The sequence below is a fragment of the Lepidochelys kempii genome, chromosome 8 (genome assembly GCF_965140285.1).
Source record: "Lepidochelys kempii isolate rLepKem1 chromosome 8, rLepKem1.hap1, whole genome shotgun sequence".
NCBI lineage: Eukaryota > Metazoa > Chordata > Testudines > Cheloniidae > Lepidochelys > Lepidochelys kempii.
The window spans coordinates 2,246,142-2,265,141 of NC_136387.1; the positions used below are offsets into that span (position 1 = coordinate 2,246,142).

Here is a 19,000-nt window from a genome sequence, read left to right on the forward strand (position 1 = left end):
AAGTTATGGACACTTCAGTGCAAAATACAAGTAATAATTTAAGCTGCATGCTAAGGCCCTTATCCTGCAAACTGATCCATGTGGGCAGACTCTTATTAATTTCAGTGGGACTCCATGTGAATGCAAAGATGTGCCCTCTTGGATCTGATGGCAGAACTGTGGCCTTAAAGGTACATGTACTGGGCGCAGGTGTACAGCTAGATAAGGGCCTGATCCAGCTCCCACCCTTAAGGTCTATTTAGTTCAGTGAGAGTTTGATCAGTCCTGAAATGTAGTGTCATAGTTCATTTACCCAGTAAAGGTAGTTAACAAAGTACATCTCTTTCCCAACCTGTTTTCTTTGACAATAAAACCCAAAACCATTTCCCACTAAAATTAGGACAATTAGATGCAAAAATCCTCATGTGATTCAATGATAGGGTTATTCACACAGACGGGAAAAGAGGGTCCTTAAAAATTGTGTAAGATTAATATGGGGAAGGAGAAAGAGATCCTTGTTAAGAAAAATAACATAAGACACATGCAACCAACACGTTAAGAAAAAGGTATTTTATTTACACAACTGCTATAGTTCCTTAAGAACAATATATACCATCTTTATTTGAAAGGGTCAGTCTTCTTTCAAATACAAGAACTGCATAATGCAGGACTGTCAGTAATGCAAAACAGCAGTCACACATGACACTTCTATAGTGCAGGCTCAAGCAGCGCAAGTAAATTATACTTTAAAAACAGTATGGCTGAATATTATAATTGAAACACAGTGTTTGCACTTTGACAAGGTTAACTAGAACAGAACAAGGGTTTTGTTCATGCTTTAGTAGGAATGTGACTCTCATTTGAGGTTTACACCCTTTATCGGGTTAGGAGAATTTTTCTTCAGGCAGACTGCTTTTCACTTAAACAAGGTTGGATTTCTTTCCCTCTGTAATTTTGTCTTTTGTATTCCGGTAATCCACTGCTTTATAGTATAAGTTTGCACACAGGTATATATGTGCCTTAGAGATGGTGCTTTCCAATCTTGAACTGTCTTGCACAAAGAAACACTGACCTACTAATATATACCAAAATTAGACAGCTTGTATTTTATAGTCTTAAATAGTGGAATGGGAGAGGGAGACTGTTTCTAAGACAGAGGGGAAAGAGGACTGATAGAATTCAGAGAATGCCAAGACTAGCTCCTTACTCAACCTTTTTGGTCTAAACAATTGTTTTTCCAGTTTCAGAATGGTGTTGCTCTTTAATGGTTATGGGGGTATTATGGCAGCAATGAAAGAGAAAGTATTTTAAATAACACCGGAAATGAATGCAAGAAAAAGTAACTTATTTCTCTTTGAGCTTATTGCTGTGATCTTAAAAAAAAAAAAAAATTAGAACAAACCAACTGGAAGACCAAGTATAAGCAGTCATTCTGGTGTTTGAGTCAGTGTCCAGCACTATTGTGTTCTAGCAGAAAAGCAAGGAAAAGTCCAAAGATCTCAAATTATGTTTCCTTCAGTTCAGTGCCACAAGAGTTTATTAAAGCTATTGTCCTTGCTTCTTTGAAAGGTACCTGAAAGAAACAAAACAAATTATTTTTAACAAAATAAAATGGGGGGGAGGGGAGAATGTTAGTTAGTACACAAGCTGTCATAAATATAAAGGGAAGGTTAACCATCTTTCTGTATACAGTGCTATAAAATCCCTTCTGGCCAGAGGCAAAACCCTTTCACCTGTAAAGGGTTAAGAAGCTAAGGTAACCTAGCTGGCACGTGACCCAAATGACCAATGAGAGGACAAGATACTTTCAAATCTGGAGGGGGGGGGGAACAAAGGGTTTTTCTGTCTGTGTGATGCTTTTGCCGGGACCAGATCAGGAAGGCAGCCTCAGAACTTCTGTTAAGTTAGTAAGTAATCCTAGCTAGAAATGCGTTAGATTTCCTTTTGTTTTTCCTCAGCCTCAAATCTGGCTAATTCCAACTTCTGTTGAACAGTGCAGTCTGTCATCCTAACCTCTCTGTTTTTAACTAACTTTACACCTGAGAGTTAGGAAAAAAAACCAAAAAAACCCCCCAAAAACCTGACTTGTAAAATTTTGCTGTGCTGTAACCCGATAGCTGTTTTCAACCTACAGAAAAATCCTTTTGTTATGCCTGCTGCTCTGTCCCCCAGGCAGACACACAGAATCTATCGCTGCAATCACCTTTTACAAAACTGGCTTTTAAAATCCTGCTGTGCTTCTAGTTCAAAACGATCCCACCACCCTGCCACCATGTCAAGGTTCCTTCCCCACTCTGAACTCTAGGATACAGATGTGGGGACCTGCATGCGAGATCCTCTAAACTTATTCTTACCAGCTCAGGTTAAAACTTTCCCAAGGTACAAACTTTGCCTTGTCCTTGAACCGTATGCTGCCACCACCAAGCGTTTTAAACAAAGAACAGGGAAAGAGCCCACTTGGAGATGTCTTCCCCCAAAATATCCCCCCAAGCCCTACACCCTCTTTCCTGGGGAAGGCTTGATAAGAATCCTCACAAATTTGTACAGGTGAACACAGACCCAAACCCTTGGATCTTAAGAACAATGAAAAATCAATCAGGTTCTTAAAAGGAGAATTTTAATTAAAGAAAAGGTAAAATAATCACCTCTGTAAAATCAGGATGGTAAATACCTTACAGGGTAATCAGATTCAAAACATAGAGAATCCCTCTAGGCAAAACCTTAGTTACAAAAAGACACAAAAACAGGAATATATATATTCCATCCAGCACAGCTTATTTTACCAGCCTTTACACACAAGGAAATCTAACGCATTTCTAGCTAGATTACTTACTAACTTAACAGAAGTTCTGAGACTGCCTTCCTGATCTGGTCCCGGCAAAATCATCACACAGACAGAAAAACCCTTTGTTCCCCCCCCCTCCAGATTTGAAAGTATCTTGTCCTCTCATTGGTCATTTGGGTCAGGTGCTAGCTAGGTTACCATAGCTTCTTAACCCTTTATAGGTGAAAGGGTTTTGCCTCTGGCCAGGAGGAATTTTATAGCACTGTATACAGAAAGGTGGTTACCCTTCCCTTTATATTTATGACACGAGCTCTTTTATAATGACACTGCTTAAGAACCAGCATGCCTTTGAATGACTTATTACAAATGGAATGATTCAAGACCTATGATCATTAATGCACTGGGTAATGGAAAGGTGGTGGTTAGAGGCAGCTTTCAAGATTTCACCATCATTCCCCTCTGTGAAAAGTAGATTTCCTACAATCCAACACAGACATGGTTACTATTTTTGAAAGTAACAACTAACTAAATATACAAACACGTTTAAATGAAATTTCAGTTCATCAGAAATTACCTGAATAGCTCTCTCTCTAAGTTCTTTTGGTCTAAACATTCTGCTGTTAGGAGTCTGACAAATTCTGATGGAAGATGCCTTTAAACATTAAGGTTTTGATGACCATTCATTAAAGAGTAAGGCCATTCAATTACTCCACTTTTAGCAAGCTCCTCTCAAAGCTCAGGGCACTTGTATAAAAGATTATGAGGAAGACTTTCAAAAGCACAAATGAGAGTTAGTTGCCCAACTTCCCAATGACTTTCAATGGAAGTTAGGCACTTACCTGCCTTTTATGCCTTTGAAAATCTCCCCCCAAAGGCTATATGGCCTTAATACTTTATTGCCCAAACCTGGTGCACAACATAACCCCTCTGCATTGCATAAACCCTCATTAACAATTAAGAACCTCATTATATACAGTGATCCACATTTAACCACCTCCAACTCTTTAATCATATGTTCTGAAAAAAGACTGTAATATGCCCTGAAGGTTAATAAAGTTAGACTGTCAGACTGGGGGTGAGAAGAGAAGGACTTCCAGGCCCTCTGATTGAGAACACCCTAACCTCCATACCCCACTATAGAGCAGTTAGGTTGAACACTTCCACTGACCACAACTGCTATAGTATCACATGGAACAAGAGGTGCTCACCCAAACTGTCAGGTCCCAAACCATTTAGTGGGTTAGGTCATAAATCAAAGCCTTAAGTTCTAACCAAAAACTAGAGACCCATCCCATCTCAAGTTGAAGTGTGTGTAGCAGTGCAGTTTTTCCTTCCAGGTAATTTTAAAGCAGGATATGGTATTTAGGGATGATGGGAGGGAGAAAACTTGACATAGTCCTTACCTTTCCCAGTGTTTGTGATTCAGTTCCAAAAAGTCATCTAATTTTGCTATTTCTTTGAGGTACTGAGTAAGCTTTAAAAGCTCCTTGTCTTTATCCCGATTTAAATGTGCTTTCATAAAGGGTCTTATCTATTGAGAGACAGAAGTATAAGCATTTGCCTAACACAACACTTGCAATTCTCTCACATTTGGTTATTTGTGAATTAGGTATATTTTTTTATTATTTGTGAAGTAAGTATACTGTTCAGAGTAAGTTAGGCGTCCCTGCCACTCACTCATGTAAAGAGAAATCCCAGAAAAGTCTACACAAAAATAATCTGTATACAAACTATACCAACTAAGTCTTTTCCAGTATTATATAGAACAGGGTACTTTATAGGCTTTTAATTCTTGAGAGATCTCATCCTTCATGAAATGCCCACCGCTTAAACCAACTAGAAAATAAAATTCTTGCTGTCTCATTTTTTTCAAACAGGAGCAAAGGAGGATACTCTTCATAATTACTTTCCCGCTAGTTAGTCCAGAAGTGCCTACAATCTGAAGCTCAGTTCACTAAAGTCTTAAGTTATGTGGTATGCATACTGCATTTGGAATCTGGACGCCTGGATGGCCATAACTGAGACATTTAAATGATCATTTCCACAAGTTTCTGTAGAAAACTTTCTACCTCATAGAAAGGAAGTCCCTTAAGTATCCATAACAGAACACTACTGTTACTTTTCTGTTCTCAGTCTGTTCCTGTTGCCATCTCACCACAGAGGTACAAAATTATAGTAAGAACTTAAGGTATTTTCCAGTCCCAGATCAATCTGCTGCTATTCTAGCTTGAACATGTCTATTACAGGTTATTTGACTTCTGAGTTAGTTAAAGGGACAGAGTCAAATACAAGTCAATTGAAGCGTCAGGTATTGCGTCTTCCCCAAATTCCCCTGCTAGTTTGTGGCATTACATTTTTCCCTACCATTTTTCTCTCCCCTATTATTCTGTGAAAGACGCCCCCACACACACCACCAAAAAGGGGGTGGAGAGAGGAACAAAGTAAAAATAACTGCACAAAACAAAACTGAAAAGGAAGTTTTGTGTCTCAGTAATCTCTGGTGTTGCTTGTAACAATAGAGGGTTCAAAAAACTTAAATGATTTTGAGTTGACTGTGACCTTTTAAAGGAGCTGTGAAACTCATTCCAAATCTCGCTATCTACTTGTATCATAAGCTTTTAGACAATCAGTGAAGCCCAAGTGGAGTGGCTGATTAAATTCTTTTGCCTTAGGTTGAAAATCTGATCTTGATTCCCTCTCCTCCAACATCCTCTCTCAACAACCACCTCCAATTTGTCTTGCTGTCAATATAATCTGGGCTGTAACACATTTGTGCTGTACCCCCGTGAACAAGTAATGATACTGTTCTGTCAGTCTCGCACTTCATCACGTCTCCCTCTAGTCAGACTCAACGGTCAAGCGATTTGCACTGGTCTGCCACAATTTCTAACACAACCAGATAGATTTTACAACAACAAGGGATGTAAGAATAGTTTTCAGTTCCTTGAACTTTGTGGCATTACCTCAACAACATGTCTCATCCAACACAAACATTTTACTAGGGTGACAGCTTCTTTGGAAAAAGAAGGCTTTAATATAGCTTTGCTGACAATTGCCTTAGTCTTGGTATGTGTTATACCTTTGCCTCATTTTAGCCACTCACCATTCTTCCCCCTCTACTTTACTAATAGCATTTTGCCATACACTTCTCTTAGGATTTTGCCCTGGAGGAATATCCTTGGGCAGTCCTGTCACAGAAAGAGCATTGATAATCTTCTGCTTCCCAAAACAGTGCACATTTCTTACTGAAAATTTCATACAATTTCACCCATCATATGTCCGTGTGCAAACATCTTGGAGTCCTATTTCTTAGACTGACAAGATTTTTTTTCCTCATGAACAACACGAGTTTAACAAGTTTAACCCATTATCAGAAATTCAAGCAGTGTTCTTTCTATTTACTGAATCAACATCAATAAAGAGGAGTCTGAAAACAAGTTAGTTGGCAATTTTGTTCCGTATGATAACTTGCATTTCTGCAGTACCACTGATTTCATAGGAGCAGGACCTTTTTTATATTGGCATACCTCTGATAAAGTATAGCAACAAGATATTTAATGTCATATATCCTATGTTTGTACAGCACCAAGCACAGTGGGGCCTAATCTGATTGGTCTTTAGTCTTCCTACTTCATTTCAGTAGTCTAAATGTTTCTACTTTAACAGTAAATCAAAATACCATATTCAGTACATCTCCCTTACTACTAAAAAGCAATTATCTAGTCCAAATAGTTGTTTTGTTTTTAAACTATCAAATATGCATTGTGTTTTGTTCATCAACATCTCACAGTAGTTTAAAAACACAGTAAAGAAATACAGAAAGCAGCTATAAGAAGTCAATTTACTTTCATTTGTTGCTGCTTTGCTAATAATTTCATTGAAAGTTACCTTTAGTCCATTTTGTGGGTTCATTAGAAAGTTTCGTCCAATATCATCAAACATGATAGTATTTTTCTTGTTGTAAAATTCCGAAAATTTGCCCCATATAACACCAAGAGGTTTCACCTGCAAATAGAAGTGTGTAAGAGTTACCTGAGGTAAAACACATGATGTAAAGATTGCAAGAGATGTGGAAATCATACCATCAGTATTGCAACTTTACTGTACTTTTCACTTATCCTTTTGCTGAAGAATTAGCAGGTGCATGCAGTCTATTGTCTTCAATATAGTACTTCAAAATTACTCATTAAATGTATATCGTGAAAAGTAGTCTTGTGACACAAATGAATGTTCTCCTAATAGCCCTATTTATTAGTTGTTTGACCGCCACATTGTCTATTATAACCAAAGAACGACTGTAAATTCAAAATGCTACAGCGAGATTGTTCTTCCCAGTCCCCCTTCCTGAACTTCAGGTGGTTTTTAGGATTTTCTTATGTGCAAGTCCCAACACAAACAAAAATATATAAAGGGGGTTCCGATCACCAGCTATTTTAAAAGAGAAAAAACTTTGCTGTTTAAAAGGAGGAAAGCCATTAATCTAGGAAATACAAAATGATTCTTACATCTATTAGTCCTCTCCTTGGAGTGTGCACCGTTATCATGGCAGCACTGTCCAACATGAAGGTTATCTTGTAGTTTGCATTTGTACTCACTCCCAGCTCCTGGGTAACAGAGATTAATAATTGAAATTCCAGACAGACAGTTTTACTGCTATCAATTAAAAACTTTGATTGCAACACATTATATTTGTGAAGGGGTCAGCGGCGGAGGATGAATGGAGACATGCAAAAAATAGATTTCTACTCTCCTATTCAGCGAGAATAAAGTACAGAATTCTACTAACAGAAAAAACTGGTGAGAGTGTAGTATTGCAATTCCTCGGGCCAAACTTCATAAACTGACATCAGAATAAAATCAGTGAGTTCAGTGAAGAGAGAAGATACAGAGAGCTTCTGACCCACCTCAGTATCATCCCTGTATCCACAACAAGCAAGAAGAGAAGAGGGGGCAATGTTCTCCAAAATTTCTAGATGATGTCGACCCCCGCTCAGTCTCTAGAGCTAAGTGTGTAACAAAGAGCGTGTGTTTTCCTTTCTTCAATTTGCTCCTGTTCCACATTATAGCCAGGCCCAACGACCAAGCAAATATGATAGTAGTCAACATGTGGGACAGTAAGTAAGTGCCTAATGAAAGGATCAGCCTTGCAACAGATGTGGCTCACCTTTTATAGACCTGGCCACTCCTGAAACAATGGGAGCACAGACAACTTAGATCATTTATAGAAAATAATCTTTGAGTAAATGACACTGCATCATTTCTATTTCAAATCCTTTCTTAAAACTATCATGTAACACTAAACTTTGCTATAATGTGTAAATTTTATTTATTCCTTTGTTGCACATACCAGAATTAAAATTCAGAACCATGCACCAAGTAAGCACAAACCATCCACTGCAACAGCTTTCCTTCAGACATCTAGCCACACCTGAATGCCTTGCTGTTATGTACAAAGTGAATCTTCTTACAAATGAAGAGTGCTCTCTACATAGATCAGTGTCAGTGTTATACCAAAGCAAAATGCTAAACAGCATCTGAATTCCATTTATGTGTGTGTGATAAGAATAAAATTGAACTGAGTTATTCTGCCTCATTTTTGTTGCTGCAGATGTTACCTCTGAGAACTAACAACGTGTGGTGGTCCTTTAAGGACAGCTCCAGAACTTTTTTCTGTTTCAGCCCTTTAAGGCCAGGTACTTTGGGGGTGGTTGTTCCCAAATGGAGGATGCAAACTGTAGGCTAGAAGCAACATAAGCTTGAAGCTATGGAAGGGGACAACTATACAAGAGAGGTCTTCTACTCAGTTTAGAGAGAGAAGCAGCAAACTGCTATTGGTGGGAATCAAGTGACCAAGATTGAGGCCTGGACTACAGTGGGGCTCCCAGCAGAGAAGGAAACCAGGAAGGCCTGAGTGTGAAGCAGATACAGCTGAGTTTAGACCAAATGACTGCTTTGCTATCCAGGACTACCTGCAGCCCATGGTAGAGGGAGATCACACAGGCGCCCCTGGGGCGCCGAGGTACCATCTAGAGGTAGTCTGGTTCTATCCCAGCAATCAAGGGGAGATTGTTGCATGTATCTAGGGAATGGGCTGTGGACAAAGAAAGGCAAATTATTGGTTTTCTGGATCTCTTATTTCATTAGACTTTCCTTTACCTATGACAGGACGATTGTTGGTTTTATCTAGAGTGCTGACCAACCAGAGAGGGGAAACTGAGGCAGCAGCTGCACCTCACATGAGTGGTAAGCAACCCTTTTACAAAGATATTTAATCATATATCCACATTGGTTTGAAACCATTTTTTAGTACCAGTGAACTGAAATGTAAACTCTCTGAAGTTTCCCTCGCAATAAACGCTAGCCAATAAAAAAATAAGAGCAGGAAAGTCTGACAGACTAATTTATCATAGTGAGGTACAATTGACCATAGTTAAGGATGGGTCATGTTTACCATTCTCACCCCAATTTCATTCATAACTCAAAGCTTTCATAGCTTTGCCTGAAGTTCTCGATCACTGATCTCTATCTGAAGCTGATTTATAAAAAGACCATGACTATTCTGAGCATAAGCAAAGTGGAAAATATACTTGTCCCAATTAAAAAAAACACTCAAAAAATGGCAGCTACAAAGCCAAAACAGCAGAAGTACAAAAGGCATAAATCTGGAACTGAAACTGGTTTTGATTTGACTGAGTTTTGAGAATTTGAAAATTACAAAGCAAGCACACAGTAATTTTTACTAAGCTCACTAAGTGGATAGCTAAAGCTAGCTGCAAATATGTTCACAGCTAAGTCAGCTGTGCTGTCACTAGCTAATTGTCTATTGCGCTTAAATCAGTAAAGAACTGGATCTGAAAGGGCTCCTATGGACTTTGTAAGAGGCACAGGAGAGAGCAGAACTCCACCATTGGGGAAGGTGCAAGGAAAAAATGGGAGGGGTTCCCTCCTGCTGTTCTCTAGGATGCTACATGTGTATCTATGGACACTTAAAACTGCATTACATTTATGAAAAATAGTATTTGATATAATTACAGATTATATATACAAATGAGAGCAAAATCTGCATGACCAATCTAATCTCTAGCACCTCCTAGCTCATTTGTATGGAATTCTAAAATTAGGATTATTCTCAGTTTTGTGAGGGAGACTGTTTTAAAAACACTAGGAACTTTTAGAAAACCCAAACAGCTTTTTATCGCCCTGCCCACACTCCCTAACTGCTAGTATTGCTATATAAGCTGCTGAACACAGTCCGATTAAAGGTTTCAAACCCCTATCTACCAAATACTAACAACATAACAGAAACAAATGATATTTCCAGACATAACTTACTTTCATTTTAGCTTCAATCCACTTCATATTAGTAGCAGCTAAAACAAGGGGAGGGGGGAGAAGAACACTTTATCAAGATGAACCAGTGAAAGGTAAAGTTTCAGTTCTTTTAAACTATCATTTCTGTTTAACTGCTTGGTACAAGTTAAACTATCATTACATTTTCCCTCCACCACTGTCCTCAAGTTTGTTTCCTATATAAAATATTTAGTTGAAACTAATTCCTTTTAGCTTGAAAAAGCTAACAGACTAGATCAAATTCTGCACATACTTTAAAAGGCAGACTATTTAAACTAAATTAACCATTTTGCTGTAACATGATTAAAGCTAGATTAAAAAAAATTAGACCGTAGCTCAGCTCGAGACAAGCCTCAACCTGCGAGAAGACAGGAAACCAACTGGTGTGTTAGGGCAAATTAGTGACCACCCTGTAATAATGGCAGAGTTTTGCTTGTTTCCTGCCCCACTCTGCTGATGAATACGCTTTATCTATTGGCTGCTTTGGGATATATGCACATCATCAAGCAGCGTATGGGTGTTTAACATACATCTTGATCCCTTCAATTACTTGTTAATCTGTACAAAGTAATATTCGATATTGTTTTATACCCTGTTCATTTCTTCACCACATTCATTTATTTGCCTGGGCAGTATACTGTGTTTAGCTACATAGAATCATAGAATCTCAGGGTTGGAAGGGACCTCAGGAGGTCATCTAGTCCAACCCCCTGCTCAAAGCAGGGCCAATCCCCAATTTTTGCCCCAGATCCCTAAGTGGCCCCCTCAAGGATTGAACTCACAAGCCTGGGTTTAGCAGGCCAACGCTCAAACCACTGAGCTATCACATGAGGTCTACCATCTTTCTAAAAATAGATCTAATCACTACTGAGCATGAACCGACTACTCACTCAGGGATTAAATTCAATACAGCCAAAATTAAGGTATTGCATAAGGTTTTACAATAAACAGCAAAAGATGCAATTATATTTAACAACTTTACTGCAGCATCCCACATGCTAAACAATTCACAAGATTTTCATTTGGTAAAGAAAATAACTTACACCAAATTACAATATCATAATCTTCATATGCAGACGTCAGGAATTCATGAAGGTATGGCCTCATTAACTCTACCCCAGTTTCTGCACATGACCTATGGTCTGAGAGGAAAACAAACAACTCATTATTAGTTTAGCATATTTTTTGTTAAATCCAATTCCTGTATGGGCCCCATCAATGAAACACCCAACACTTCAAAAAAACAATGAATAAATTCTCCTAAATCCTATTATACAGGGAAGTTGTATCCCCACTCTGGGAACTAAAGCAGAGAGACTGTAGCTTGCCCAAGCCTGTGGCAGAACCAAAAATGTAACATAGGTTCCCTCAGACAGAGTCCAGTTAACCATAGGACCATTTTTCCTCCTTTATTTCAAAAGGCAATATTTGTGACCATGTGCCTTAATGATTCTTACTGTCAAACACATAAACATAACAGTCTGCCTTCATTAGAAAATGGCTTCCTGTGAAACTCTCATTATTACAGCACCTTCAACTCATGTTCTTACTAATGACTTGAATTCTGATCCTGGATTACCAACATCTCACACATAATTTTTTAGGGGGTTGGAGGAAAGGAGAGAGAAAGATAATTGGCAAGGTTTAGAGTCAAACTCCATAATGTCCCCATATCCCAATACAGTCTGTGAAGTCATAAGAAAACACTGATCTCTCAGAGAAACCATTTTGGTAGTTTAAATATGCAATGCATTATGGAGTGGTGTTTCAAAACTCCATGGAGAATCAACACTGAACTAATCTCCTCTTACCAAAAAGAGAAACATTATCACCTACAGGTTGACTTTATCATATTTAAAATAAGTGTTTTTCCATTCACTACCACCTCAATGCCTGGGACAGCATACAAAAGGAAAATTACACCGGACCCTCGCTAGAACACACGTCTATATAGCACAAATTCGCATATAATGCGGTTGCAGCCACGGATCCCAAATTTAAATTACTTTAATTGCAATTCATTTTAATGCGGTCCCTGCTATAATGCGGTACCGTGCATGGATCCCAAATCCCGTGTTTATGTATTGTGGCCTTAAATCAACAGTATTCAATGTTGATAAAGCACAAGGCTATTTTAAAAATAGTAGCAATGCAAGACAAAAAAACAGTACAAGGCAGCAGTATGGTGGTACAAGCAGATGGTATTAACTGTGACTTGTAAGGGGAAAAATACCTATCAAAGGCTAACATAGTAGTTAATGAACAGACTAATTTCTTAAAAAAAAAAGTTTGATAACTTACCAAACAGTGTGTAATCAACATCTAGTACCAACAGCTTTTTCCCTTCCCTAGGAGGATTCAGAATTTCCACTTTGTACTCTTTGACTCTGCGGGAAATTTTTAGTAGGTTTTCTTCCCTAATACAACAGTACATACAGTTATAGTTAACAAGTGAGGACTGAACATTCAGCAACATTGCAATCTTTTCTTAAAATGGCTATAACACACCTATTTTCTACTTCAACAACTTCTTCTTCAATATCAAAGTCATTGACTACATCATCATTGTCAGGGGGTGGTCCAAGGACATCCTCCTAGAAGGATGAAAAAATACAGCAGCATTAAAATAAACACAATTGAATCTCAGGATTTTGTTACAACACATTACAGGAAAAAGATAAAACTGCTTAATCTATATGCTTTTCATTTTAACAGTGGCACAATTAGTGAAACGTTTCAGAGGTGCTAGAAGCACATAACAGAGCTTATACTTAAGACTGATCACTACAGCAATTATAACAAGCAAATCTATTACAGTTCTACAGGGAAGTTCATTTTACACACAAGGCAGGAGCAGCAAAGTTGGTATGGTGCCATTATTCTTAAACTAACTAGTCTCTGGAACACTAGAATTTCAGTCACAATTAGGAAACACATGACAAAGTGTAGTTCATAATTTTATAGAAACAAATGGGCAAAAAGAAAATGTTTACCAAACTCTCTTCACGAGTTCCCATCATCATGATTTTAGTATTTGGTTTCAGTTTGAGAGCTCCGAGCTTAACATCATTGTCTGCAGGTTTGCCTACAATACAAGCAGATCATTGTTTTCGCACTGAAGTCGAGGGATTTCATTTGGTTTAAGATGACAGACCCATACTAAATACCATGTCATTGGAGCCTCAGTTTCCCTATGTCACTAACACGTTCAAGGATAGACTATTATTATGAACCTGTATTAATACAGAGTAATGCCAAACTGAAATAAAAAATTACTTATATTACAACAGTGCTTTGAATCTCCAATCAAGACAGGGGCTTCATTGCCCAGGTACTATACATAAAATCCCTCTCATACTTGCAGTTTACTTTTTTTTTTTTAAAAAAACTTTGACTGATGTGAAATTTCTGCAAATTATTTAAAAACAGGCATGATGTACCAATGCTAAGCAACATCCCATGACGCGTGACATCCCTGTGAACACACCCATCCAAAATCCATAGCCATTCGGGTGGGGAGGAGAGAGCTCCACTGGGGTATACAGCTTGGACACACAAAAGCAGATTCTTCCTCTGAGTTACGCAGCTCCACCAATAACTAATGTGAAGAATTACCTTTCATTTTAAGTCCAAGCAGCTTTTGGCGCTCTGGTAGCACTCCTGTAAGGCCTTTGAGAGATTGTTTAAGATCTAACACTGTATCATCTTCTGATAATGAGGTTATAGAATATTCCTGTCCACCCCATTTTATTATGAGAGAGAGAGACATCCTTGAAGCATATGTTCAGTATTACTGCCAGCAATATCTGCAAGAAGGGAAGGGACAAAGAGATGGTGATATTAAAAAAAATACAGAAGTGAGAAAAGCATTTAATTGGAAGGCAATTAAGTTTATACTTACAGTATTTTAAAAGCTGCAGTATTACTTAGGTTGTTTGTTTAAAGTTTTTAATTTTGTATGAACTGCAGCAGCTATGACCAAGTTTTAAAACTGAGGGATAAAGTGCAGAGCTAAAACTGGGGCCTGTAGTTACATTTGTATTGAATTTAGCAGTATTATATTCATTAAGGTGCTCCAACAATGCTGATTCAATGCACATCCAGCCCAGTCTATGCTAGTAGCACCCAACTATAGTAAAGCAGCGTCACAATCATAGTCACTGCAAATCTCAACTGCACTAAGGAACTATTAAGCAATGAGACTGTCAAGAGTGTGAGTTCTACACATGTAATTATGGAAGAACTACGTATAAATATATTTCTAATCTTGACAGTTAGATTTAAGCATTAGCCTTGCCTACTCATTTACACCATTACAGATGTGTAATACAACACACTCCAGGGCATATTTTATTGTGCCATTATCAAAGTAGGTGTGTGAAAACAAAGCCAAAGCACTTGCCCAGACAATGCAATTACATCATAATAAGTACCTTATAGTTCACTCAAAACAACCCTATTGTTGATTTACTTAGTATCATTTATACCAACTGTGTCCAAAACAGCTTACAGTTAAGTCACACACAGCAACATACAAATAGCAGAGGGAAAGAGAGATGAGTAGTATAGAGAAGGGAAGAAAACATGGTTTCTGTTGAGGTTTGAAAACGGGTGGAGAATCAGTGAGGGTACAAGGTCAAAGGAAGGCTGTTCCAGATTAGCAGGAGGGGAAGAGGAGAAGGCTCCTGTATCACCAGTGATAAACTGTCCCAAGGGACAAACAGAAGGTTGGCATTAGAAAGTGGAAAGAGCTGATGCACAGAAGTGCTGAGGACATCTACAGCAAGTGCATGGAAGTGTTTAAAAATAAGTAAGGCAAGTTGGAACTACAGACTGAAAAGAAATTGTCAGATGCTTTAAATCTGATTTTTTTTTTTCTATTTGATGCTCTCTCCAGTGTTCTACCTCAGAATTATCTGGATCTCAGCCGTACTAGTCGTATTGGAAAAACCCAGGAGGTGGGCAGGCGCATGCCCACCTACTGCTAAAGGCCCCTCCCCCAGCCTAGCGGGAGGGACCACTGGACCCAGGGACCAACTGATTGCGGGGGACAACTAATGAAAAACAGGGATCGGAGTGAAGGTCAAAGGTTCAAAATGAGGATACCGGATGGGGACACTAAGCAGAGAACCCCGGACCGTGCCCACTGCTCCTCAAAGCTGTTGAGGGAGCCAGCGGACGCTGCTCAGTGGAACTCTGCCCGGATGCATGAAACTAGGGAGGAACGGAAATAGGCCCCGCAGTCGCAGAGCACCCCCTCGTCTAACATCCTCCTCCTGGTATTATAGATGGTAACTTTGGCCAGAGCCAGGAGGAGGAAGTCCCGAGACCTCCTCGTCAACATGGGGCCACAGATAGGGTGTGCAAAAAGGAACAAGTGTGGGGAGAAGTGCAGCCATAACCTCAATAAGAGGTTCTGGAGGAGCCAGAATAGGGGCTGCAACCTGGCGCATTCAAGATAGGCGTGCGCCAGCAAAAGGGGAAGGCCTCAGGATGAACCGCGCCAGGTGCATGCCCGTGCTCACAGCTCCATGAAGGAGCCGTCAACTAATGTCTCCAGCGGGCCATGGGACCAAGGTGAAATAAAGGCTGGCCCACCGGGGCTCCTCACCCACTTTAGATGGAAGATAGTCCCGCCATTTGGTGTCGGGGCGGGACACGAGGGTGAGGAAATGCAGTGTATGGAGCACGAGCATGTACAGATGGTTTCTGGGTGCGGTTCGAAACTGGACTGGCTGCAAGGTATGCAGCCGGCTCGGAGTGTGGGAGCGGGGAGGCGGTGGGGGGCTCGCAGAACAGGGGCCCCTGGTTCCCACACGGGAAATTGAACCTGGGCCGCCTGGGTGAAAACCAGGAATCCTGACCACTAGACCACAAGGGATACTAGTGCTCACCACACCCTTGCTCTATTAGGCACAGGGAAGTAATTGTTCAATGACACCAATCAAATCAGATGAGGACAGAAGGCTTGTATAGTCCTGAGAATACCACAGTCCACACCTCCTCATTAACGCTCCTAACTGCCACATATACACAACTGAACAGGAGAGGTGATAAAAAAAATTGAGGGTTTTATTCTAAATCCTTCAAGACAGATATGCATCCAATATTATCCTGTATGGTCGCTCAAAAAGAAAAATTATTATTTGTATCAGAGTAGCACTTAGAGGCCCCTAGCAAACTCAGACCCCATGGCAGTAAGTGATGTACAAACACAGAGTAAGAGATGATCCCTGCCCAGAAGAGTTTACAGTCTAAGTACGCAAGAGAAAGAGCATATATCCCCATGTTCCAGATGAGAAAGTAGGCCCAGACAGAATAAGTGACTTGCCCAAGATCACACAGGGAACTGGGATTGAGCCATGAACTGAAACCAGATCTCTCACATGTCAGTCCTGTGCTTAACATACAAGATCAGCCTTCCTCTCTTGTACAGCCACTTAAGCAACCATCTATTGCTGCTGGAGTACACCACCTTCAGGTGCCTGGTATCAGAAGCAGATAACAGATCTGAATTAACTTCATCCACAGCCAAGAGATCATCAGTTATCAGAACCAATCAGCTTTCTCAAATGTGCCCAGGATGGGCCTAGAAGGAAACAGCTGGATCAAAGAGAGCAAAGGACTTCATGCACTGCTGAAGCTACATCAGCTTCCTCAAGAATCTTCCATTAAAAAAATTAAAGTGCGATAAACCTGCAGCATCAAGAGATTTTATTGGGCATAGGTCTAGTAGTCATTTATTTAGCAACAGCTAGCATCATGCCCTCCAAAAGTGACCCCAGCACCTTCCCATTGGTCTTCACTAGCTGAGAGGAACTAGGTTCTAATTCAGATTGTGTCTGCATGTCACCCAGCACCCCCTGAACTTCAGTGAGCAACACTGGGGGAAACTTGGTCTCAGATGACTTGCCACCCCCCTCCCCCAAGACAAACAGCGCTGTCCAAATCCAAAGGCTCTTATCTGGAAAGTGAGAGAGCGCACCTCACTGTCAGGAACACTCAGCTCTGCTAGTGGATGCAAACAGATTAACCAGCTTGTTCGCCACCCAGAAGAATGTTTCCAGTTAGAAATTCAGATGTTATGGTGGAGATAAAGCTCTCTGCATCTTGCACAGCTGCAAACGTTCTGTTTTGGTCAAACTCAGAATGACTTCCATTGCTAGCGCTCCATAGTCTCCCTTTCACTTCACCTATCATAGGTCTTCTGTATACCAGGGCTCTGAGGAGTCACAGCTTAGACCATTATTCAGAAATGGAAGACAAGACACGAGGGCCTACCAAGCTAGTAGGGGCCAGTGGGCCTACTCTAACGAGGCTCCTACAACCAAGGCTCGTGACCGCTCTCATTTTTCCTTAATGCAACAGACACATGCGTAAGCACCTACACCCCAAAGGCAGGGGAGAGTTTCTAAACCTGCGGGTTAGCAACTCCCACCGCCTGCACACTGAGATACCATCCCACCGCCCACAGTGACCGCCTCGCCCCAGGCCGCCATGTCAGCCCGTCTCCCCGGCACGCCGCAGGCCCGCACCACGAGCGGCGAGGCTACCGCCCCCCATCACCGGCGTGCCCGGGGCCTCGCCACGCGCCGTGCCGCCGGCCCCCCGCGGCCCGTCCCGCGGCCCGCAGGCCCTCGCCAGCCAGGGCGATGGCTGGTGCCCTGCAGCCAGCGGCATCGGGGGCGCACCTGTGGCACCCACCCAGCTCAGTCCAGCCACGGCGCTGCCCCCCCGCCCGCCGGGCACGGTCCGTGAGGAAGAAGCGGCCCCCCCCCCCGCTGCATCCCCACGGAGCGGTGTGGGAGAGGGATCCCAGTCCCGACTGCGGGCGGCCGCAAAGGGCCCTTCGCCCCCTCACTCACCCTGGGTAACGGAACCGGCACTTTCCCGGTACCGGCCACACCGGAAGCGGAACTTGCCGTCACCCCCGCGACCCGGAAGTAGTAGTGGAGAAGGACCCGGATGTGGCTGGACAGGCGTCAGGACTGGGCCATCCACTTCCCGCCGCCGAGCGCGCGCAGCCCACCGGTAACCCGGATGTGCGCGCGGCACCACCTGGGCAAGGGGCCTCGGCACAGTGCGCGTGCGCCCTCGAGTCTCGACGGGACGAGAGCGGGGGCAGGGGCGTCGGGCGAGAGACAAGGAGCTGAAGGGGGGGGCCGGCCTGGGTGGCGGTGGGAGGGGCTGCAGCGCTGAAGGGGACCCAGGGTGGCTGGGCCTTTGGGGTGAGCCTCCCGGGTCGGGGGGCGCTGAAGGGCTAGGCCCCCGGGGAGGGGCGCTGAAGGGCAGGGAAGGGAGGCCTAGGCCCCCGGGGAGGGGGGCACTCTGAGGGGGAGGATGCTAGGCCCCCGGGGGCTCCGAAGGGCAGGGGGAGGGGGGCACTCTGAGGGGGAGGATGCTCGGCCCCCGGGGAGGGGGGGGCTCCGAAGGGCAGGGGGAGGGGGGCACTCTGAGGGGGAGGATGCTCGGCCCCCGGGGAGGGGGGGGGGGCTCCGAAGGGCAGGGGGAGGGGGGCACTCTGAGGGGGAGGATGCTCGGCCCCCGGGGAGGGGGGGGGCTCCGAAGGGCAGGGGGAGGGGGGCACTCTGAGGGGGAGGATGCTCGGCCCCCGGGGAGGGGGGGGGGCTCCGAAGGGCAGGGGGAGGGGGGCACTCTGAGGGGGAGGATGCTTGGCCCCTGGGGAGGGGGGGGGCTCCGAAGGGCAGGGGGAAGGGGGCACTCTGAGGGGGAGGATGCTCGGCCCCCGGGGAAGGGGGGCTCCGAAGGGCAGGGGGAAGGGGGCACTCTGAGGGGGAGGATGCTCGGCCCCCGGAAAGGGAGGGCTCCGAAGGGCAGGGGGGAGGAGAAGGGGGCCTAGCCCCCTGGGTAGGAGGGGATTTGAAG

The 19,000-nt window shown here is 42.7% G+C and overlaps 1 protein-coding gene across 2 annotated transcripts; it reads right to left on the reverse strand.

Annotated features, from left to right (window-relative positions):
- Positions 1–534: 534 nt before the first annotated feature.
- UBLCP1 (ubiquitin like domain containing CTD phosphatase 1) lies at positions 535–18,081 on the reverse strand. 2 transcript variants are annotated; one of them, XM_073355190.2, is made up of 11 exons: positions 17,980–18,081; positions 13,730–13,920; positions 13,108–13,199; positions 12,623–12,708; positions 12,416–12,531; positions 11,158–11,256; positions 10,097–10,134; positions 7,270–7,368; positions 6,653–6,769; positions 4,168–4,295; positions 535–1,552 (listed from the first exon to the last, which is right to left on the reverse strand). In XM_073355190.2, the coding sequence occupies exons 2-11, from the start codon at positions 13,881–13,883 to the stop codon at positions 1,525–1,527; spliced, it is 957 nt and encodes a 318-aa protein (XP_073211291.1). In that variant the 5' UTR covers positions 13,884–13,920; positions 17,980–18,081; the 3' UTR covers positions 535–1,524. The 2 variants fall into 2 exon arrangements, with proteins under 2 accessions (XP_073211291.1, XP_073211292.1); XM_073355191.2 differs by lacking the exon at positions 17,980–18,081 and adding an exon at positions 14,016–14,209.
- Positions 18,082–19,000: the final 919 nt, after the last annotated feature.